The sequence below is a fragment of the Mauremys mutica genome, chromosome 10 (genome assembly GCF_020497125.1).
Source record: "Mauremys mutica isolate MM-2020 ecotype Southern chromosome 10, ASM2049712v1, whole genome shotgun sequence".
Taxonomy (NCBI): domain Eukaryota; kingdom Metazoa; phylum Chordata; order Testudines; family Geoemydidae; genus Mauremys; species Mauremys mutica.
In genome coordinates, this window is record NC_059081.1 from 78,312,548 (window position 1) to 78,337,261 (window position 24,714).

Consider the following 24,714-nt stretch of genomic DNA (forward strand, 5'->3'; position numbering starts at 1 on the left):
GCATTAGCAGCCGCACTGTGGCTCTCTTCTGCACTGGTGCACACAGGGAAGCCTTGTGCCCTCGGACATGGGCATCTCTGAGCCAGCTCATGCCACCCTTGCCTGCAGAGGAGCAACCTTTCTCTGTGAGCGGTTCCATTAAAAAGAATAGGGCTGCTCCTGGAGTACAGAACTCCCCAGCCTACTTAAAGCGGCACAGCCTCGCCCACGACTTGCCCCTCAGTAATGGATGAGTTGACAGGGATGATGCCTGTGCTGCGTTTTTCTGCTGAGATCTGCTTGGTAGCAAACTGGAGAGGATCGTGAAATTTCACATATACGGCAAAACGACATCCCAGTCCGACGTTTCGCTCAATTCAGAGCAATCCCTGTGACCCGCCCCCCCTCCAGTATCCCTGGTTTCTGAGGGTTTTGCTTAGCGAGGGCCAGACTCTGAACCTCCGATGAGCTGTTATTTGCAAAGGTAGTTCCCATTGACCCCTCCTGTGAATAACTGCTCACCAGTGGAGTGTGGAGCTCACAGTCTGGCCTGGAGAAATCAGGTTTTGACAAATATTGGACTTAGGCCAAAAAATTGTTTTGTTTGATCATGAAACCTCGGCAAACAGTAATGTCCCTGATTTCACTTGGGCTGTGAAATGTTTTACACTGTTCTGGCACTTTCACCATGCTCTGGTCTGCCCCTGATTACTACATTGCATTGATTTGGCGCTTATGTCCTAGGCTAGGTAGAGGCACGTACAAGCACAGAACATTTCCTGCAAACCTATGCAAAAAAAAAAAAAAAGAAAATCTGAGGCGCATGCACCAGCTGCTTGGCATGTTTGATCTGATGGGGTTCTTGCAAGAGTATGTGCAGATATGACTAGAGACCTGGCACATGCAGAGGTCAGGCCAGGCCCAGTTCTACTGATAATTTTTTTAAATGCTTGATTTTTTTTGCTTTCTTTGCCTTTTCAGCTTTTAACCCTTTCAGAGTCATTTAATGTTTGCACATTTTGAAATTCAGATTTGACAGATCCTTGCTTGCTGGATTTTGACATGGGCACACAGTGCAAGGAGTATCAGGTTATGTGGTTCTTTGACTACAAAAACAAGATCTGCACCCAGATTTGGTATGGTGGGTGCGGCGGTAATGCCAATAGATTTGAGACAGAAGCTGATTGCATTAGCAGATGCTTGAAGCCATGTAAGTACCACACGGGGTTAACCATTTTTGCTCTTTTATAATATTGTCAAATAAAATTTTAGATTGGCAAGAAATTTTGGTTTAGAAACAAAACCCCAAACACTTTTTCCCCCTACAGCGGCTGAGAAAGTCTTGCAGGAACCGCCCCTTGAGAAAAGATTATTGCCAGGTAAAAGCACAAAAGCAGCAGATCCTGCATTTAATCTCACTGCTCTGGCCACTTCTGTTGCAAGCTTTGCCACTGTGGGACTACGGCAAATGTAACCAGAAAGTATGTTTTTTTCACTTGTCCACTTGACCAGCTGAGAGGATCTCATCACGTGCTTTGCATGGACACGCTTTCGGCATGCCTCGTGTTGCATCCAGCAACGCAGTGTTGACACGAGTTAATTACAAACTGTAGTTACAGCAAAACGGGGTCGTTTATTTCATGATAAGTATATAGTCACTGAATTGGAAAGGATTGCAATCACAAGGAAACTCGTGTTAGCACTGGTGTGTTGTCCCCTGGTAACTGTGTCCCTAACTAATGTCATCACTCTGTTGTACGTGTTTGCTTTTATGCAAATAGTTACTCCTGGGGGAATTCTGTGCCAAAAAAATCCAAAATTCTGCACCAAAAAAATCCAAAATTCTGTGTCAAAAATGCAAAATTCTGCATATTTTATTTGTCAAAATAATGCCATATAATCACACAAGTTTCACTTATTTTGGTAATTTATTTAAATGACCATACTGAAAAAAATTCGTGATAACTGTTCAGGATTTCCTAAACACATGAAAGTTAAGTTCCAAATACTTGGTAACCGATACTCTGCAATCCAGTTATAATCCTGGATTTTCGTTTGAGTTACGTTACTTGTATTTTTGTGTTTGGTGTTCTGTAAAGTAGAATGTCACGTTATACGGCCCAGACTTTCACACATGAAAGTTATACAGTTTTGTTAATCATTGTCCTGTATTTTTTTTAAATGGATAAGTAAAATAGACCCTGACCTGTAATCTAACCCCATTGTGCCTCTCTGGCACAGGAAAAACGGGAGAAAGCCCATAGACCTTCCTAGCTGAGGAGTCCCTTACAGTCATTTACAATAAGCCTCCTTTACACCACTCTGGCAAGGTAAAGGAGCCTTAATTGACTAAGAACGGGAACAATTCACTAACAGTGGGAACATTAGCAGCCTGCCTGCTTAGTTGTTACATGTCTGCTCTGCCTCAGGGACAGAGCCTGCTTCACAATGCCCTAGGCCTCCAAGCCCGGGATGCAGCAACGGAGAGCAAAAGAGACAGAGAGTCTCTCTCCAGGGACTCAGGCACAGTCGCCCAGCCTCCCTCCTCCCCTGCATGGTAATCTGCTCTCTCTGCTGTCGGCTCCTCCCAACAGACTTGCCCAGGCTGCCAGGGAAGGGGCCTGTGTTCCCCACAGATTTCTTGGCTCCCCCATTTTTCTGTGGGGTAGCCAAGAAATCTGCAAAAGGTTTGAATTCTGTGCCCCTCAAAGGGAGCAGAATACTCCCAGGAGTAATGTGGATCTGTACACTTTTCTTTAACTGAAATACTTAACTGAAAAATATTCCTCATTGCTTGGGTCTTGAGTCCAGATGTTCCCCTTATGTGGAAAAACCCGCAAGAAATGGGAGAGAGACCCACACTAGAAAACTGCAATGTTCTCCTTAAGGAATTTCCTTTGCTCTACTGTGGGGGGTTGCAGCTTTGTAGACTGGACAGAGGGTGTAGCCTATATTGCATGGGATCTTGAATATCAATGCACAACAGACTTCCTCCTCCATAGCGATGTCACAGGACAAAAACCTGAATAGAACAGCATCCTGCCAGCATTGATGGATCCCTGTCTCCAGCCCACTCTCTGAGAGGGGAGACAAACCCAGGAAGGAAGCTAATGCCAGGGAACCACAGCAATGTAGGGCTCAAGGGGACCTTGAGAGGTCATCTAAGCCAATTGCTAGAGGCAACATGCAATGTAGCTAATAGAGCTATCTGGGAAATGGGATTTTTCTTCAAGTGATGGTCCCTGTGTGTGAAATATACATAGGGACCGCACATCTCGAAGAACCTCCAGTTACAGATAAGTAACCGCTTCTTTCAGTAATGCAAAAATGTTGAGTTTTTGAACAAAAAATCATCCAAATCGGGATGAATTTTGTAGGGGAAAATTTCAATTCTGCAGAAACTGAATTGTCCATCAGCAAATCATTCTGCTGGAAAATTCCTGACTACCTCTAGAGACCAACTGTCATGATTTTAGTGTACGTCTCATGTTATTTGGTGCGTTCCTGAATACCGCAGCTCCTGCAATTACAAGATTTCTTGGGAATCTTGGCTTTCATATTTCCTTTTTAAAAAGAAAGTTTCTAGCTTTCATGGTGGCAGAGAAATACTTCAAAACGTGATCCAAGAGCATGCTAAAGACTCAAAACGCAAAAAGCAAATTAAAAGAATGCCCACATTTATTTAGTTAGTTTTAAATCTTACAATGTTTCAGCCAATCTCATTGGGGGTGGGGGCTGGTCATGAGTTTTGACCACTTGGGATTGGTAAAGGGGGGCTTGATTGCAGTCTGTAAGTACCCACAGGGGGAACAGAAATTTGATAATGACTCTTCAAGCTAGCAGACAAAGGTCTGATCCAAGATGCCAGGGCTGGAAGGTGGAGTTAGACAAATTCAGGCTGGAAATAAGTTTAACCGTGAGGGTCGTTAACCATTGGAACAACTAACCAAGGGCTGTGGTGGATTCTGTACCAATCACCATTTTTAAATCAAGACTGGTTGTTTTTAGGAAAGATCTACTCTAGCTGAAACAGGAATTAATTCAGGCAAGTTCTGTGGCCTGTGTTGCACAGGAGGTCAGACCTGAGGATCACAGTGGTCCCCCTTCTGGCCTTGGAATCGATGAACATGAACTCCTATGTGGATTTCCTAGTGGAAATACACCAGAGGAGCATGCCATAGAGAACTGCAGAAATGTCTAGATTGACAGTTTGTTGCGCCAAATGGATTACCGAGTCCTTTATATTAGAAATAGGTTGTGTCCTGTCACCAACTCTCTAAACTCTGGAGAGAAACAATGATCTGCGGACCATGGTTTGAGAACACCGAGCCAAAGGGAGCATATTGCTAGTGTGGAAGCGTTTTCTGGCTTCGATTCAGCTAGGCATGTCAGCACATCCTTAACTCCATTCCTGTTCAACAAAGCACTTAAACTCATTCTTAACTTTAAGTAAGTACTGAAATTCCATTGACTTAAAGTTAAGTATGTGCTTAAGGACTTTGTTGAATAGAGAGACCTTGCTGAATCAGGGCCTAAATGAATAGATTTACCATATGAGATCTATTTCTATGTTATATTGGTTTTGCATTGATTGGGTTTCTGATGTCCCTTGGTGATGTTTCTAGTGAATTTTGTTTCTTAGGCTAAAGTAATATTTCAAGTACATAAAAGGTTGTTACCAGGAGGAAGGAAAAAATTGTTCTCCTTAACTTCTGAGGATAGAACAAGAAGCAATGGGCTTAAATTTCAGCAAGGGAGGTTTAGGCTGGACATTAGGAAAAACTTCCTAACTGTCAGGGTGGTTAAGCACTGGAATAAATTGCCCAGGGAGGTTGTGGAACCTCCATCATTGGGGATTTTTAAGAGCAGGTTGGACAAACCCCTGTCAGGGATGGTCTAGATAATACTTAGTCCTGCCTTGAGTGCAGGGGACTGGACTCAATGACCTCTCAAAGTCCCTTCCAGTCCTACAATTGTATGATTCCTAAAGTTGGCATTATTACTCTGCAGACAGTCCACAGCAGCTTGACAAGAAGAGCAATGAAGAGGCCCCCTTTATGGCAGACAGACATTTATCTCCATGGTTCTCCAGGAGAATTCTTCTTTTTATTTGCAAGTTTTAGTTAGACTCTCTTCCCTCTGCAAACTTCAGCCTGAATCTTTGATTGAAAAAAGAGATGGGTCTGAGATACAAAAGTCAGCACCAGATTTCAGACACTGATATTGGGTTGAGGGTGGGGGTTGGATCAGGGATTTTGGTGCAAAGAGATGAAGAACAGCTGCAACATTGGGATATACATGAGATTCCAAACCCAGCCAAACTTTAGGATTCTTGGGATACAGAGCTCTGCTTCAGGACCATCTCCATATGTTTTAAGTACGAAAGGACTAAACAAATCTAAACAGCAGCAGTCCAAGCCTAGCATTCCAGTCATACCTTTCTGTGTGAGACGGGATCAATTAAAGCCATGACTCATGATGGCCACCTCCTCTTTTTCATTTATGGCCACAGTTTAAAGCCCATTTCAGTTAATTAGGAGGTCTGAACAAAATTCAGAACACAACACTGTGATCAGACCCAGCTTGTCTGGGTAATTTTTTGTCTACCGCAAGCTTTAGACACAAATCTTCTTCTTAGCGTATGCGCAACTTGTCTCAGGTGAAACGTGACCAGGATTCATCACCGAATTTGGTCCTCTGGTTGGATTATTAGCTTGCCTGGCCTGGACCTGGTACTGACAGGGAGTGCGACATGAATGCTGATCCGTGCCACCCCCAGACACCAGTTAGATGCACTGAAACTAGTTAGGGTCTTGGTGCCTAAACTACTAATAAGAATTCGGTCAATTGTCTGAATGATTTGCTCCTTAATAGCATGGTTTTCCCACACTTGAAATTCACACAGTGGACACACAAGAAATCAGAGTGAGTCAAAAGAAACAGAACTCCCGTTGACCACAGTGGGAGTTGAGATTACTCAGTGGCTCAGACGAGTGCTTAGCGTACTGCACAATTGAGCCCGTAGTCACCCTGGCATAAGAAAAACTCAAAGTTTAGCCAGAGAGGAAGACCCTGAAGGGAATGTGGTGCATGAGGCTGGCGAATGGAGTTTGAAAAAGGGTCAGAATAGAGCTGACGTTACAGAATACCTTTTATCCAGGAACATCAATGTACTTTACTAAGGCGAGTGGTGGCCTTATTTTAGCAAGAGAGTAAATTACTTGCCCAAGATTACATCAAGTCAGATTAAACTAAAGTCCTCTGGTTCTCAGTCCCCTGGACTAACAGATAGTTGGCACAGCCTCCCTGTAAAACAACTGCTCTCAAAATACCCACAGAAGAAATTACCTACGGTTAGGAAAATTGAGAAAGAATGCAGCATGAATGGCAAGAGCTGCTGTGAAACAGACAAAAGAAAGAAAGGCTAACGAGATCATAGGAGGCACATGGAGACTTGTGTAAATAAGAAGCTAATTAGCCACAGAAAGTAGGAAACAACAAAGGAAAAATAACCTGGAGAATGCAAAACTATCACGCAAAGGACAAAAGCTGGAACAGGGGAAAGGAAATGAATTGCGTAAGCAACATAGATGAAGCCCAAATAATGGCACAAAAACAAGATCTCCACATCCTCTGCTGAAGCACCAAGGCCTTAACTTCAGTCATATGCGTTAGTGCTTTCCTGGACAGGGAAGCTATATGAATCAAGGCCCCAAGTAAAGTAAAAGCTTTGTTATCATAGAATATCAGGGTTGGAAGGGACCTCAGGAGGTATCTAGTCCAACCCCCTGCTCAAAGCAGGACCAATTCCCAACTAAATCATTCCAGCCAGGGCTTTGTCAAGCCTGACCTTAAAAACCTCTAAGGAAGGAGATTCCACCACCTCCCTAGGTAACCCATTCCAGTGCTTCACCACCCTCCTAGTGAAAAAGTTTTTCCTAATATCCAACCTAGACCTCCCCCACTGCAACTTGAGACCATTACTCCTTGTTCTGTCATTTGCTACCACTGAGAACAGTCTAGATCCATCCTCTTTGGAACCTCCTTTCAGGTAGTTGAAAGCAGCTATCAAATTCCCCCTCAGTCTTCTCTTCTGCAGACTAAACAATCCCAGTTCCCTCAGCCTCTCCTCATAAGTCATGTGCTCCAGACCCCTCATCATTTTTGTTGCCCTCTGCTGGACTGTTTCCAATTTATCCAGCATGTTGAGGGAATTGGAGATGCTGGTAAGTAAAAGATTCCAGTCAACAAAGAGGGAAGGAGTTTGGGTATGAGAGGGGCCTCAGGACTGGGGGTTGGGACACAGCAGAGGGTGTGGGGTGCCTGATCCAGGCGCCACCCCCACAGCTCCCATTGGCCATGGGGTGGGGTAGGGGCAACGCACAGAGCTGCCTACCCACGCCTCCACCTAGGAGCAGCTGGGATGTGTTGCCACTTGCAGGGAACTGCCCGAGGTGAGCACTGCCCAGATCCAGCACCTCGCACCCAAACTCCCAGGGCCCGTGTCCTGCATCCCCTCCCGCACTCCAAACCCCTCATGTCTGTTCCTCCGCCTAGAAGCAGCAGGGACATGTCACCACTTTTTGGGGAGCCAAGTGGAGCCAGGGAGTGAGCCTGCTGGCCCCGCACCAACCAGACTATAAACTGGACGTTCTATGAAGATCAGAAATGCCAGTTTATAGAGCTTTCCGGTTGGTAAAGTGCCGGATAACACAGCTTTTCCTCTGGGCTTAACTCTTCAGTGTTCCTAAAAGTCAATGGGAGGTTGGCTCAACCTAGAATCTCTCAAGAACTGCAGGTTATAATCCATTGCCTGGAGGTGGAGCCAGGAAAATGCATGAAAGAAATTAAAAGATTTAACTAGTACTGAAAAAAGAGCAAAGGGAAGACAGGGTCAGCACCTCTGCAAATTACTGCACAATCCAGAACCTGACACATGACCAGATAATATCACTTATTAGCAACAAAAATGCTGGGTATTGTGGAAAGCTAATCAGAGAAGGAGGTTTAAAAATGCCCCTAGAGGACTATGAAAAGGACTGGACTGATAAGAAAGTATCACTTTAGAGCAGAGGTGCCATTGTGTAACAGTCAAAGTTAATGTAGCCTAATAGGGAAACTGGAGAGACACTGTTTTGCTATCTGCTATAGCCAAATCTTTGGGAATCTCATTCTGAGTCAGAATTAAAGCACAGAGTACCATAAATCATTCATGGTGCATAATTTCGCTTCTGGACTAGCTATGAGCAGGATATCCTTGCATGTATTGCTCATGAACAGATCACTGCAAATGTTCAATATTCACTCTCCAAGATATGTCAGTTACTTGTCACATGGCTCCCACTAGCCACCACTCTCCAGCCACCCAGCTGTGAAGCCAGTGCAGAAAGAAGGGTGGCAATACTGCCTCCCCCTGCCTCCCCTGCCCACAATAGCCAGATTTCACGGGGAAGACCAGATTTCATGGTCCGTGATGCATTTTTCACGGTCGTGAATTTGGTAGAGCCCTAATTACGGTAAATCATTGAAAGAAACAAACACCTAAATGGCTCCCTGAAGTCTCTGGATTAGGAGACAGTGCTATGAACATCCATTACACTTGAGCCCTGCGCAGAGACAAATTTATACCTGCAGATGCAGATATCCGCGGATAGAACTCAGTATCCGCAGAACCGCAGGGCTCTCCCGGGAACCACAGTGGCGAAAGGAGCAGAACGTGGGGCGGGCAACAGGACCACCGGCAGCTGTCCCTGGCTGCGCTCTTGTGTTCCAGCAGCACACATGCCCCCAGACAAGAGATGCAGACAGCTGCGTGGAAGGGCTGGGGGTGGTACAGCCCTGCCGGAGCACAGTTCTGCGGCCGGTACTGGTACAGCCACGCTGGAGGAGCTGCTGGCGCAGGGTGCTGGCTCCTGGGAGCGGCGGCCCCACGTTCTGCTCCTTTCACTGCTGCGGTTCCTGGAGAGCCCTGCGGTTCCATGGATACCAATTTCTGTCTGCGGGTATAAAATTGTATCCGCGCAGGGCTCCCATAAATACTAAGGGCCCAGTAGCTGCAAAGATGTACGATGAAGCATATGCAAGGAGAGCTACATCTTCCAACTTCTACATTTGCATCTGAGCCTGGGCTGAATGTAATGATTGCCCCCAAATGGCCTTTCTGAGAGAGCCACTAAAATAACATGGAATCGATGAACAATTATCAACTACCCAAGATGCAAAGATAGAGGCTAACTATGAAGACTCATACACAGTATATCCCTCCAACTGACACTGAAATGAAAACTCCCTCACTATGAAAGAAGAAACAAAGAAGCTAGTCAAACTGAGGGAAGGGATAGCTCAGTGTTTTGAGCATTGGCCTGCTAAATCCAGGGTTATGAGTTCAATTCTTGAGGGGGCCATTTAGGGAACTGGGGTGGTTTTTTTTTTTTAAACTGTCTGGGGATTGGTCCTGCTTCAAGCAGGGGGTTGGACTAGATGACCTCCTGAGGTCCCTTCCAACCCTGATATTCTATGGTCAGGAACTAATTTAACAAGCAGAGAGGATGGTTGCTTTGGATCTGGGCTTGCTAATAAGGTTCTGTAGCACATAAAGGAGATGTAAGAAGGTGAGCACAAAAATATTGCCTACATGATGCTTTCAAAAAGCAGGTAGCTCCAGAGAGTTTTAATGAAAGGCTCTAGAAGAAGAAACCTCTTCTCCGACCACTGAGGTTGTGTCTGTGTACAAAGTGCAACATCAAAAAGAACAAGTGGGCCCCATTAACAATATACAAAAGGACTCATTTCTATCGCCTGTACCCATTAAGGCTCTCATCTTTCAGGGTGATGTGTGTCCACATGGTATCTGATTCCTTTGACAATCAGGCCCTTCCTTCTTTCCAAAACTCTTAAGATTCTCCTGTATTTTTTTGGGCATGTAATAACCGCAAGCTGTTGTTATTCTACATTATCAACATACACGGTTTCATAAATCTTCAGCTACGGTACAGCAGAAACAATCCTAAAGTTGAATTTGAAATTTGATGTGTACAAAGTAAAACAGTAGTTGACTTTTACTGTGTATCAACTGATCTAGAATATCCGCTGACTCGTTGTTAGTCTTAAAAAGGAGGAGAGGGTGCAACCTAACTCTGTGCTGCAGAGAACTAACTACTTATACATACCATGGTCAGACAGCTTTGCTTACCAGCTGGATTCCATAAACGAGCACCAGAATTTGGAGCAGATTGATTTTTGTAAGTGCTGGCTTTTATATTTGACCTTGGCTGATTGGAATGCAAAAAGCAGTGAGCTAGAGTGTTGTTTTTTAAGACAACACCCTCCTCTCCCAAAGGCCTGGAAAAGCTTTTGGCTGCAGAAGTCCATCAACAAAGCTGAACTGAAAGATCTGTATTGATTGCAGACTTGTAGGGGACAATGAATAGAAATGGCAAGCACTAGAAAAGTGCTTTTAAAACTTTCTCCTATCTCAGGATTGCAGTTCCTAGTGTCAGTGGATTATACATGACAATAAACTGTTAGCCGCAGAGAACTGTTAAACAGAGCAGCCAACAAATTTCCCATGTGATTCCAGTAGGGAGGATGGACAGTTTGCAGTTGAACCGATTGACACATTGGAATTTCTTTTAGCAAAGATATACTCAGATATATGTGATCATAAAACAGAGAGACTCTTAATATAGCTTAAAGCATCACAGTGGGGACCCCCCCACACACACACACTTCAAATGAAGAGCAGATTTGATTTTATATATGCCAGATTCTGAGTCAGAAGTATAATTGCGTGAAGTACACAACTGCATACATAGGGTGTGTGTGTGTGATGACAATGTGATAAATTGCACGGGTTTGTGATAAAGATCCTTACATGTATGGCACACTTCTGACTGCATCTCCTGGCCCTTAATCCATCTCCTGGGATTTGTTCTAACATTCCAACCCCCTGAGTAGCTTCCAGGACCTACCAGTATTATTTATTTCCATCAACTTGCCATTGGAATCTTTTCTCTGGAGTTCTTAGCCAGACCTGTTTTCTAATCAGAGTTTCAGTAGCATAGTTCAAGGTCATTCCCAAAACAGAGCTTAGGGACTATTAAGTCTTGTTCTTTAGGATCTGCCTAAACTTAAGAAACGAGCTTGCAAATGTCCGTTCATTCCTCCAGTCTGCTAGGTTGGGACCCTGGCGCTGTCAAAGGCCCCCAGCCTGGAAACAGCCAAACAAACCGACCCCCCGAAAACAACAACAACAACAAAACAGGCAGGGAGGCTCTCTCGTTATTTAAAAAGAACTGGAAGAGAAACTATATTCAGCCCTAACACAGGGGTTCTCAAACTGGGGGTCGGGACCCCTCAGGGGGTCGTGAGGTTATTACATGGGGGTCGCGAGCTGTCAGCCTCCACCCCAAAACCCGCTTTGCCTCCAGCATTTATAATGGTGTTAAATATATTTAAAAGTGTTTTTAATGTATGGGGGGGGTCACAGTCAGAGGCTTGCTATGAAAGGGGTCACCAGTACAGAAGTCTGAGAAGCACTGCCCTAGCAGATTTCTCTCATGTTTAATGAAAAAAGTCCTTTATCCTCAACGTTGATGTAAAATTGCTTTATAGGAAACTGGGGTCTGATCCCACAACCATTATTCCCATGATTAGTCCTTACTTGGCCAGCTAGGCCTGTTAAGCTCAGTGGGATGTTTTGTGGGAAGGAGGATTACTCTTTGGGTCTTCTGTGCTTCGTTAACATTAACTAAAATTTGTAATCAGGGTGAGGACTGCTGAAACCATTGCAGCTGTAATGCATGTAGGCCGAGATTTCTGAAAGTGACTAGTCAGTTGAATAGCTCAAGTTTTCGATGTCCAACTTGCCACATCTTCCAAAGGGCCTGATTTTAAGGGGTCTCAAGCTGGGAGCCCCAATGCTGAGTTACCTCAAATCCCTACAAGTATTCCTGTTCTTTTTGCGGCTACAGACTAACACGGCTGCTACTCTGAAACCTCTCAAATCCCTAGTCACTTCTGAAAATCCTGTTTCTATATTGAACTGTACTTTACAGAAGCCTAGGCTGAATTTCATACTGGAAAGGAAGGCAAAGGTTTTTAAATTTTAAAAAAAATGTACTCTTGATCTGATGCAAAATCAAGCATATAAAAAGTAGTTATTTCCGCTTTCACATCCTGTGACCGTCTTGCAAAACTGAATGCAAATATTGCCAGCCCTGCAAGGCATTTATTAGCTTTAGCCTGCTTTCCCCCTTGCAGCTGTTTATGAACTACATAAACACATGATGAATTTGCTACCCATGTTCCCAAGCGATGGGGAAATATTGCAACAATTAGAACATCAGTCTTTCTCTCCGCCCCAGCTAATTGATTTTATTTTCTGGTTTTTTGTGTGCTGCGGGTGATTTTTAATCCCGTAGCAGGCTGGAAAAGGTCAGTCTGAAACAAAAGAGAACAAGCAACTGGAAGTATTGAGGAAGATGCTTGGGTCCCACTGATCTGTGCATGGCACAGGACCCCAGAGGGGTGTCAAAGACGGTTGTTTGCCAATTTTAAACGTCACCCCTTAATCTAGAGGCCAACTAGACCCACAGATTAGGGCAGCTTCAGGACTGGTCTAACTTGTGTTCCTTGGTGATGGCTTCCAAGTGGCTGCTATGCCAGACCGAGATTACCAGGGTATAGCACGCAACTCCTGCCCCCTAATTCACCTCCTTGCACCAGAGCCTGCACAATGGGAGTGCCTCGAGCCAGCTTTGTGTCCCTCTTCTTTGTAGCATAAAGAGCCTGAGCAGAGGACCAGGATCTCCCACATTGCTGACAAATAACCGGAAGAGAAACTATTCTTTAATAAATAGAAAAATAAATGACCAAGGATCAGATTTTTAAAGGTATTTAGGTGTCTAACTCTGAGTGATTTCAATGGGAGTTGTAATATAAATCCACTTATATGACGACCATTGACTCTGATACTGTAAAGTTCAGGGTCCCATAGGGGTCTGTCCCTATCGATAGAGTGTAGCTGCTACGTGACCTTACTTTTATCTGTACCTAATCAATCAGCCATTGTACTCCACGGGCTGTATTTAGATGTATTAGCCTTCGTTTTGCACTTGGATCAGTGCAGGAACTCCAGGGCCAAGTCTTCTCACTAGGTTCTGCCTGCCTCACCACTGCCATTTAAGGCCTGGATTTTGTCTTGCCTGTGGCTGATACTGAACTGCCCAGAAATAGGCAGTGCTTTTTACATGGCAGGCTATTGAAAATACATAGTGTTCTACTAAACAGATAAATGGTGTTTCTACGAAAGGCTGTGGTTTTATAATCCCGATTCCATGCCTGGGCTGTCTTGGTGGTGAATCTATCCGGCTAATATATCATTTCTTGCTAGGGTGGGGAGTGCTTCTATGCTATAACCTCAGCAGAGAGATTTGTATCTGTATACCGGGGCTGCCCAGAGGATTCAGGAGGCCTGGGGTCTTCGGCGGCGGGTCCCGGAGCGGAAGGACCCCCTGCCGCCAAATTGCCGCCGAAGACCCAGAGCGGAAGAAGCTCCGGGGGCCTGGGCCCCGCGAGAGTTTTCCGGAGCCCCCGGAGCGAGTGAAGGACCCCGCTCCAGGGGCCCTGAAAAACTTTCGTGGGGGTCCCTGTGGGGCCCAGGGCAAATTGCCCCACGTGCCCCACCCCCTCTGGGCGGCCCTGCTGTATACTGACAAAAACTGGACCTTTATACTCCAGGTAGGGCAGTGCACACTGTAGCCAGCAATGACTTTGATGCTGGTCCTAAGTATATTTTGTAGAGGACCCCAGTGAAGGATCAGGGCAGCTCATTGAGCTAAAGCTGCAAACTCTTTCTGCTTCCCTCGCCAACCCCCCTGGGGTCCCTCGGCCCTATTATACATCCCCTGCACCAGGAGGGTGTATCGAGTCCACTCTGTGACACCTGGCTCTGAGTCACTAAGGACTGTGCTGTGACTATACTGTAAATGGAAAGGCTTGCTAACATCCCATCAGGTCCCATGGAGAACCATGTGCATAAGTGATTTTTTGGTTCAGTTGCAGAACTGAAGAAAAAAAATGGTTCAGAGCAACCCAAAATAAACCTTTTTCGATTTTTTGAGTGAAACAAAAAAGTTGAAGCAAAAGTGTTTTGGGTCAATGAGCTATTTTGTTAGTTTTCAAAGGCTTGGGGGTTTTTTAACTTTTTTTTTTAATGGTGTGAAATTCCAAAATGAAAACTCAAAATGTTTTCGGGTCGGAAATGCCCAAACAAATCATTTTGACATTTCCAAATTTTTTCTTTGCTTGACCAAAACAATTTGCCACAGTCTACCCGAGCCTGCAAATTATTGTGGTCAACCCAAATCTGCTTTCTTCAGCAAAAAAAATTATCTGCACATAAAATTTTGCCCTGTGGTCATCCTGTGGAGCAGCCCTCTCATCTGGGGTAAATCATGGGGCTGATTTACATGGGTTGCCCCTATTTACACCACCTGGAGATCAGAGGATCCAACTGTGGCTTAAACTGCAAATATGCAGGGAGGGATAGCTCAGTGGTTTGAACTACTAAATCCACAGTTGTGAGTTCAGTCCTTGAGGGGGCCATTTAGGGATCGGGGCAAAAATCTGTCTGGGGATTGGTCCTGCTTTGAGCAGGGGGTTGGACTAGCTGACCTCCTGAGGTCCCTTCCAACCCTGAGATTCTGTGATTCACTAAAAAAATCCAGAGAATCTTGTTTGTGTGCAGATGGCCCATCTCTGGAAATGGCTCCATGAGGAAAAGCATCTTGAGCCTGACATACCATGTGCAGAAATTTAGGTCAGACTGGTTTCAGTGGACCGGGCTGACCCAATATCAGGCACATTCAATAACAAGTTAACTAAATATAAGTAGTTCTATTCAGCCTACACTGTCTAAGAACAATGTCCCTAAGGGCTTGGCTACACTTACAAATTTGCAGCGCTGCAGCAGGGTGTGAAAACACACCCTCTGCAGCGCTGCAAATTGCGGCGCTACAAAGCGCCAGTGTAGTCAAAGCCCCAGCGCTGGGAGCCGCGCTCCCAGCGCTGTCCGTTATTCCCCAGGGAAGTGGAGTACGGACAGCGCTGGGAGAATTTTCTCCCAGCGCTGGCGCTTTGATTACACTTAGCGCTTCAAAGCGCTGCCGCGGCAGCGCTGCCGCGGCAGCGCTTTGAAATGCAAGTGTAGCCAAAGCCTAAGTGAAAGTAGAGGGATTATGTCCCAAATTACCTCAGTTCAGATGGCGTCTATAGCATTAACAGATTTTGTACATATGAGAAGAAGATGGTATTTTAAGGCAGAAATGGGGTAACGCAGGTGGCGAGCGCCACAGACTGCTGTAAGCCCTTCTCACCGAAGGATTTCCCCTGTGTTTGCTTGGGAAAGAGAATTCAGCAGCCAGCGACAGCAAGCCGATACGGCACATGATGAGGGTTGGGAGCTGACTTCTAACCAGGAGGTGTCATCTTTAATCACAGCACCATCTGACATCGGGAAGGCTTCCGGGTAGTGAATGCATGGTGGAGTTCTGACCTTTGGCTGAGCTATGCTGGACATCAGTGAGGCAGGGGCTAGATCCCAATCTCCAACAGTTTACAAAATATGCCCCTGTTACTGTGAGAAAGAGACATAGTTTTGTGGAGCCATTTAAGGTGACGTAAATGTTTCCAGATCAGTTTCTCTATCACACATATAGATACTATAATAAAATCAGCGCCAAAAATATAGTCACTTAATTTTGAAATGTGCTATCCGTCATGTCACACCCTTGCCAAACCCAGACACAACTAATGCTAAGGAGCAACCCTTTAAATTGCCCCCCGCCCACACACACAATCACATCTGTCCACATCTAGTGGACTCATTTGCGACATTCTCGGTGAGAGCCCCCTCTGTGCAGCTGGAACAGTTTGGTGCCAGGAAAACTGGAAGAGAAAAACGTAAATGTAAACTTGTCAGTAGGAGAGAAAATACTGTCCTTTGAGAACAGACTAGAGAGGTCAGTGTGCAGAATTTGCTTACAGCTATTGGAGAGGATCCAGCTCCACGCCACCGTTGCTCTGTCCCTCATCACTAGATGTGAGTTTGTTCCCAATGTAGGACTGAGGAATGAGACTTTTTCCCTCCCACACCTGAGCAGCTCTCACTACACAGACTAGCCTACGCAGGCCTGAATTCGACCTGGCCTGGATTTTAAAAAGGACTGGAAGTGGGCTTTTCGGTCAGCATTGTTTGTAGTCAATGTCTGGCTTCCCTCTTCCCTAGGCACGTGAGAGTGGGGAGCAGACAGGGCATACAGCCGCTGGAGCTTCCAGTCCCCTCTGACACCACTGGGCCGCATACACTGACGCTAGTGCAGCCTGTTCCAATTCTACAGCCAATTCCACTGACTGGCGCAGACGGGAACACAGACATAGCCCTGCCCTCTCTCCATCCTCATTCTTGGGGATGCTTGGAAGAAGCAGGGACTATGTTCCCATCAAGATTGTGGCCAGCCCCTGAGTAGTGCAACATGGGGGAAGGGGAAGTGCTCCCACACAGGGGCTGGCCAGATCATGTGCTTCAGAGCTTCAAGCGATCACTTGCAGGGGCCAGGAAGGAATTTTGTCCTCCCTGGAAAACATTGCATAGTTGGCTAGGTAATTGTGGGTGGGTGATGGCAGTTCTGCCTTTATCTGAAGCAGCAGCTTCTACTGGCAGGACTCTAGAATGACGGACCAATAGTCTGAACTGGTCATTTGTATGTTGTAATAAGGAGATTGTCTCTCTAATCCTGCATGCCACATGTACCCAACGATCCATCTGTCTCAGTCTTCCAAGCATGCGCTTTTTGAGAGGACACATCTGACTTTGTGTCAAATGGTATCTCTGAAACCATGGAAGTGCAGGAGCCTGTCTGGAAACGTGGTGGTGGTGTTTGCATTTATCGGTTGCTAAGTCTTTCTCTTTCTCTATTTATTTGTAGTCGCAGATATCTGTAGGTTGCAGAAAGAAGCAGGAACCTGCAGGGATTTCACGCTCAAATGGTACTATGACTCAGGGACCAAGAGCTGTGCAAGATTCTGGTATGGTGGCTGCGGTGGAAATGAAAACAAATTTAACACACAGAAAGAATGTGAAAAAGTTTGCATTCCTGGTAAGTGGAGTCCCTTCTGCCATTACACATCTCCATTTGGCTACAATAGCTGGAGAGATGAAGTGGAAGTGTTGGCAGTTAATCATCACTTAAGATCATGGAGACAGCTCATCAGCTAGTGTAAATTGGTGTAACTCCATTGACCTCAATAGAGCTGTTCTGATTTACACCAGTTGTGGGTCAGGTCCATAATAGTTACGGGATCAGGAAATTTTCACTTCCGATGTGATACCAAAACACTGGCTTCTGATTACAGAATGCTCCAAAACGTGTATCACGTGGACATTCCAGAAATAGACTGTAAAGGAGCTCAGATACCAGTTCTGACAGTGACTACAATCCCTTTTCCATACAAGACTGGAGCTAAACCCCATTCAAGTCAGTGGGAGTCTTTCCATTGACTTCAGTGTGCTATGGAGTAGAGCACAGGTGCACTGAATTATCCTTCTTGAAGCCTCTCTTCCAAGAAGGGTCTTGCTCCCGCCCACTGGTTGCTGTGGGCCAAAATGTCGAGTGTACCTTAGTGGAAGGACTTGCTCCATATGGGGAAGACACTAGACCCCAGCCCATTAGCAGTCATCCCAGTTGGGGTCTTGCTGTGATCACCTGCCTTCCTATAGATTAAATTTGTGTACAAGAGATCTGTGGTCACGGGAGGACAGCAGAGAGCTGGCAGGACAAAAAGCACCCTATAGTGTGTGCTATAGCTTAGCTCTTTAATTTAGGACATGAGAGTACATAGACGTGGCGTCAGTCATACCCAGGACCTGGGGAGACAGCCATCCTTGATGTGTTCCTCACTTCCATAGCCATGGGCACATCTGTGAGGCATGGCCAGAAAGATCAGGACATCTCCCGGTTACAGTAGTCAGTCAACCCTTGTATAAACGGCCTCAGGAGAGGCCACTTGGGCGATGATCTTGAGGAACATCATATTTAGGGCTGTGTTGTGTTCCTTGCATGTGCCCCTCGTAAAGGGCAGCACATCTAGTCTCCACCCTGACCCAGGATCTGCATGTGCTTCAGGAACAATTCCTCCCAGGGTGTTGTCCCCTGCTCTGCTGGGAAATAACTCTGCAAGGTGCAGCGCACCACCCCTTGCATAACCAGGCTGCTCCACTAGCCAATGTGCTGAGGGTAGGGTCAGGGCTCCATGGATGCCTACTCACTCCCCATCCACCTGCCTCTGAGGGCAACATCTGCCCCGGCCTGCTCCTGAGCTGTTGTCGGCATAGCCTGAACACAGGCTGTAAAAAAGGGGTTTTCAGTGCCTAAATGTTGCCTTGTTTGGGGCTGTACGTGCAGGGTCTCCTGGCCACCCAATAATGTTGTTTTTTTTCTCTCCATTCAAATTTCAGCTCACATTAATCCTGGGGTTGTCACGACAATAGGAACCTAAAGACAGCAAAATATCAACACATACCTCTCAGAGAACCAGGAGTCAGCCAATGCCAACTTACCCCTTTAGAAGCTAAGGGTATAGACTACCTTGCACTGTACTATTTCATGCTTTAAATTCCAAGCAAACCTTGAAGAGAGTGTTTTGCTGCATGACCTATCAATATGGTGCTAAACTGTTTGTGGACTGAGTACTACATGTGTCCGGGTTATAGTGTATACCTTCCACATTATGTAATAGTTATCCACTGCAGATTATTTTGTTAGAACATGTCTACAAACTACCATTTCCTTCAGATTCTGGCATTATGCCTGTTTATGGCAATGTAAAGTCTAGAAAATAAGGACAAAATAATTTCACTGCAACTGTTATGTACTTGCTTGTATCATTTTCATAACTGAGCATAACTTTAGATGGAAAGCCTATGTGTAAAGGAGTCATTAATTCTGATAAACAGGCAGTTCAGTTTTTCATTCTGTTTTTACTCTTGCTGGATTCGACTTCAAACTGATTCTTTTTTACGCATTTGTGACATATGTGATCAATCAAACCAGAAAAGGGAAAAAAAAGCAAGATTTCTGAGTACAGATGCACTGCTGGGACCAACGCCTCAGTTAAAGAATTTTTAAGTCGTGGTGTAGAATGTTTTTGGCATTCCTCTAATGTTGTGTGTTGTATCTTTTTTGTTTGTTTGCAGGGCTGGGTTTTTTTTTTAATTGTGGTTTTTGTGTTTAGGAAGTCTATACAAAAGAACTTTTAAATAAAGTCTACTGGAGGTTTTGAATCTCTCGTGGTTTCGTGCCATCTTTTACAATCGTGGATGGTTTCTTAACTTCAGTTGAACTGCTCCCATGAGCAACATTAGCACATAAAGTCAGAGTCAGAGTTTGAGGCCAGAAGGAACCACCGGATTATCCAGTCTGACCTCCTGTATAGCACATGCATAGGTCTTTGCAGGATCAGAGCCTCAATCATTGACCAAAATAAAGAAACAAGGAACTTAACGTGGATTTTAGAGACCGAACAATAAAAATACTTAGCTCTTCTGTAGCAATTCTCACCCATAAACCTCAAAGCACTTGACCAAGGAAGTTGGTATCATTATCCTCATTTTATAGATGGAGAAACTGAGGCATAGCGGACAAGTAATTTGCCCAAGCTTACCTAGTAAGTCAGTGACAGCACTGGGAATAAAACCCTGCTCTGCTGAGCTGCTGTCTAATGGCATAACTATTGGACCATGCTGCCTTGTAAAAGATCATAAAATACTGATTTCTTGTGTGGTTCAGTAGCCAAGACCCTGGCTTGAGGTTTGAGGTGACACCCACTAAAGCCAGTGACTACACTCCCATTGACTTCAATGGGTGCAGGCTCACACCCTTAGGAAGCTTCCAGGGTAAAAAATATAGCTGGCCCATGCTCGCAGGCAGGCTAGGAACAGTGACCTTGATTTCAGCGAGCAGCCTCTGGGTGTGTAAATGCAACATTGCACACACCTCTGCCCTTACTTTTTATGCACTGTCACCTGCCTGTCAATGCCAGGATTGGTGCAGAGTTGCAACATCCCCTTCCCAATGGGTAACGGGAGTGTGCCTCCTGCACTATCCCTTTGGGAGTTGTCGGCTGCTCACCGCTCCAGTTCGGCCAGTTCCAGGGGATAGTGTGCAATGGGCCAGGGCTTGCCACCTTGCCTTTTTTGGTGTGATTTGCATGTCTGGGTTACTATCAGGGAGTACCCCGATGTGCCCCTCCCAGGGCAGGGACTGCTGGTGTAGCTGACAGTTATGCTAGAGTACCAGGAGGTGGGAGAAGGCTCTGGGAGCCAAAGCTGCCCTCACACAAGGCCCAGCATGCACTGCGCTCCATGTACAGAGTCAAACCAGAATCGAGGAGGCATTTTATGAAATGAGAGGAAACCTTCCAGCATGGGGATGAGTCACCTAGAGAAATTTGCCTGCCAGGCCGGATGATGCCAAAGTGAGGTGTCAGGATCTGGGTTCTTATCCGAGCTCAAACAGCAGCTGAGATCGGATTCTGGAGCAAGCGTCTGAACCAAATTGGTGGAAGTCACATTGTGTCTGGCCCCAGCACCACTAACCCTGCACTCCCTTGGTCTCCTCCTTACCCTTCCTGTCCTCAGGCTCACATGCCTTCAGCACCCTTGTTAAGCTCTCCAGGAGTGAGGGCTGGCCAACTCCCCCCATGGCTGCCAGGCTGCTGATGGCCTACAGCACCAAGAGTCATTGGGGAGTGGGTCTCTAAGGTGCCACAAGGACTCCTCGTTTTGGGGGGGCGGTGGTGTGACAGCAGCCCTACCAACACACACATAGGGCAGTGGGGAATAACACTGCTCCTCCACATTGACTTGTCAGTCCAGCAGCTGCCCCAGAACCCCCCTTTTCAGGCATTGGATCCAGGCCCCAGAAGATGGATCTGGATCCTTCTGTGTTACAGGAAGTTAGACTAGATGATCAGAATGGTCCCACCTGGCCATAAAAGAATCCATCTTGTAAGAGAATTCAGTCACAGCAACAAGGGCCATCAAGAAACAGATGGTATCTTTGGGTTTTCCTCCTTACCCAGTCTGGAAAAAGTCTGCAGAAAAGGAAGGATCTGGAGCTGGAATTTCGGCTATTTCCAGTGCTGCCCATGGCAATTATAATATTTTAGGACCTGGTGTTCCCAGATCTAGTCAAGACGATCCTAGAAAGCTACTGGCCAAGGCAACGCTTTGAAAGTGGACTGTACCACCTTTGCTTGCTTGATCAGAGAATCCCGATTTAGATCAACAGGCAGATGAGTGATGGTCACATCAGGAATTCATATTAGGCAAATTAGTATCATCATATTGAGTCATACCCAATCAAAGGGCATCCATTGCCTTTGAAAGGATCCCGAAAGCCTAACAGGTTAATCCAGGAAAAGGGATCCCACAAATCTCCATAGGATCAGAATTAACATTTGTTTCCATGGGAACAAAAGACCGAACATATTCATAGCGCTAAACAGAGTGAAAAAGTGATGCTCAGATGATGACTGGGTTACATTTGATCTACACGACTTCTTCTGATACCCCTAAGTGCCATTAACACTACATCTGTGATGGCAAAGAGCCACAGTCACCCCAGTAGCACAAAGAATGACCCGTGTGAGCTCCATGTGCCAATGAGGACTACCCAGGTGTGGTTATCTGGGGGGAGGGATAGCTCAGTGGTTTGAGCATTGGCCTGCTAAACCTAGGGTTGTGAGCTCTATCCTTGAGGGGGCCACTTAGGGATCTGGGGCAAAAATTGGTCCTGCTAATGAAGGCAGGGGGCTGGACTTGATGACCTTTCAAGGTCCCTTTCAGCTCTAGGAGATTGGTATATCTCCAATTATTCCTATCTCTAGGGCTCTGCCAGGAGTGGTCAGCTTTAAGTTCTAATGGTGAATGAAGCTGCACTTCAGGTGTGCAGTATCAGCACACTCCCAGCTCAGCTGTGCTGCTTCAGTGTCGGGTCCCTTAGCAAACTTTCCTCTGCAGGGAGCCCAGCATGCCTGCTCCAACCTGTGCAGGGAACAGAAGTGAGATCTGGCCCCAGACTCTAAATGGGAAGCTAATATTGGTCCCATTGGGTATTTTTCTGGAATGTGCAGAAGGCCAAGACTGTTGTCTCACAATAGCTTTTTAATTGCGGGCTGCAGGAAGATTTAATATCTGTTTCGGATCCAGTATATGGTTTTCGTGAGAGCTCTTGGAGAAGGGCAGCTGGATTATATTTTCCATCTGCTCCAAAATATTTTACATATTGGAAAAACCAGGTTGGAATGGCCCAGGCACATAAATACAAGCAAAAAAAAAGTCACTTCAGAGGAGGATTAACTATTGGAATGGTCAAGTGAAATCCCTGGATCTGATGGGGTTAGAGGAAAGCACTCTGCTCTTTGTCGGGCCTTTATAGGCAGAAACAACAGAGCTTGGATTCGAGTCATTGGCGTGACCCAACTTGGATTCGAGTCATTGGCGTGACTCAGTCTAATACGGACCATGTATATTAATCAGTAAACATCTTTTATGGGGGATTTTTAAAAATCGCCTTTGGGAAAGAGACTGGTCTGTAATTAACGCAGCAGTGTTACCACAGCATTGTATGGTATTATTAACGTTAGGTTAGCACCTGGAGCAGCCACCTGAAATTGGCCCCATTCTGCCAGGCATTGTACGTGAACATAGCAAGAGGCAGTCCCCGCCCTGAAGAACTTACAATGTAAACAGACAAGACAGATACAGGTTTAAAGGGGGTGTTGCTCAAGATCACACGGCAAGTCAGGTGGCAGAAGGAACAGATCCCACGTGTACCATCTCCCGGTCCATTGCCTGATGCAGGGCACCATGCTGCCTGCCTTTTGAGTGACATCAGCAAAGCAGGCAGTGGGATGAATCTGTATTCTGTACTGATGCACTAAAAGCAATCACTCCCGCTGCCCTGTCTTTCCATCCCGCCGGAGTCCTGACTCTTCCCTCCCTTGGCTCCCCCTACTGTTCCCTAGTGTTTATTGCATTTACCGGCTCCTGCTCTAATCTATTCAATTCAGACACAACAGAGAGATTGTTGTGGGGCTGGAACGCCATAGGGGGAATAACGTAATACAAAACGGTGCCGTTAACTTCTGGTCTACTAAGATAAAAGGACATAAGGCGGGGGAGGAAGGACATGCACCAAATATAAACTTGCAACAAAGAATTCAAAGTTTCAACAGATGGGAAAACAGAGCGAAAGAGCTACCAGGAATGACCTGATACACAGCAATGGTGCTCAGTAACCACCTGCTCTGAAGGGTGTTAAAATGATTCACCACATTAAGGAGGAGCTAAAGTAAAAAAAAAAAGTGTTTAAGCTGGGACTTAAAGCAAGTGACTTGGGGGCTGGGAGAGCCTTTCCAGACCCTCAGTTCATGAGTGATTCCTAAGGGTCAGCCCTACCCTCATGTCGAAAAGTGTCTTACTCCATGTCATCACTGGGAGTGCCCTGCTGCCCACCATAAGTGAGGGTATCACAATCTGATCTTACGTGTGCAGTGCATGGAAGGAACAAAGAGGAGGCAGGAAGCGTGCTCTACTGGATAAAACATTGGATTGGGATTCTGAGTGCACACTGAGCTCAGCCACCAACCTCCAATGTGACCTACTCTGGGCCTCCATTCCCCATTTGTCAAGCAGGGGCACTTCCCTACCTCTTCAGGATGCAGCAGGGATAATCCACTAGCGATTGTGAGCTGCTCAGACACTACAGTGAAGAGAGAGGTGGTAGATATGACAAGAGATGAAAGAAAAGTTAAGAGGGGATGTGTCTTGTGTATCAGCCGTGGGACTGAGTCCCAGAAGTAGAACTGGGTGAAATTTTTCTTACAAAGCCTTTCCACACCAACCAATGGAGATTGGGGGCAACCAAAACAATTCACAAATTCCACTTGATTGAGGCAAGTTGTTTTGGAAAAAAGAAGAAGTGTTTTTCAGGAATGGTGAAACCGTTTGTTTTGGCATTTCCAAAACAAAACATTTAGACTTTTTGCTTTGGAAAAACATTACATTTTGGATTTCCCCTCAATTTTATTTGAATTTTTTTTTAAAAAAAATTTTAAAAAAATCCCTCAAAATTGCAACAAAAGGTTTTGTTTTGATCAACATAAAACATTTTTTTTTGCCAATTTGGCCAATGATAGGGGCCATAGAAGTCCACACAAAGAGAGAGAGAGCTGGAATATGGCACCAAATATTTCTTGAGGCTGTCTTGAGCACGTAAAAATGATTGCCAAGACCTTAGCAAACTTGAGAGAGGATTGGCCATTTATATGCATAGCAAGAAGAGAGTTGTAATAGTTTACTCTAAAATAAATTTCTTGGGTGATAAAACTTTATATGTCAACGCTTAAGCCAACCACTAACTATTAGGAATTAGGATGAGACCTTCATGGGACAGGTTATCCAATAACTGCCTACTGCGGAGTTTCTTGCACCATTGTCAGAGACAGGATATTGGACTAGATGGACCACACGAGTGATCCAGCCGGCAATTCCTATATTCCTTTGACGCAACTTTTCCAGCATTTACATTTGCCCTCTGTGGCATCATCATTCTTTTAATCACCAGACAAAAGTGATTAATTAAACTGGGAGAATTACGTTATTTTCCATTC

General features: G+C 45.5%; 1 protein-coding gene across 6 annotated transcripts in view; it reads left to right on the top strand.

The window, feature by feature from the left end:
* The window catches only part of COL6A3 (collagen type VI alpha 3 chain), a 115,554-nt gene extending 96,233 nt beyond the window's left edge, over window positions 1–19,321 (top strand). For 4 of the 6 annotated variants that reach the window (XM_045032164.1, XM_045032159.1, XM_045032162.1 and 1 more), the window contains 4 exons: window positions 1,010–1,189; window positions 1,308–1,358; window positions 16,968–17,138; window positions 18,497–19,321. In XM_045032164.1, coding sequence (XP_044888099.1) covers window positions 1,010–1,189; window positions 1,308–1,358; window positions 16,968–17,138; window positions 18,497–18,537 — 443 coding nt within the window. In that variant the 3' untranslated portion in view covers window positions 18,538–19,321. The remainder of the gene's footprint in view (window positions 1–1,009; window positions 1,190–1,307; window positions 1,359–16,967; window positions 17,139–18,496) is intronic. The other 2 variants (XM_045032160.1, XM_045032161.1) reach the window with 2 other exon arrangements.
* Window positions 19,322–24,714: the final 5,393 nt, after the last annotated feature.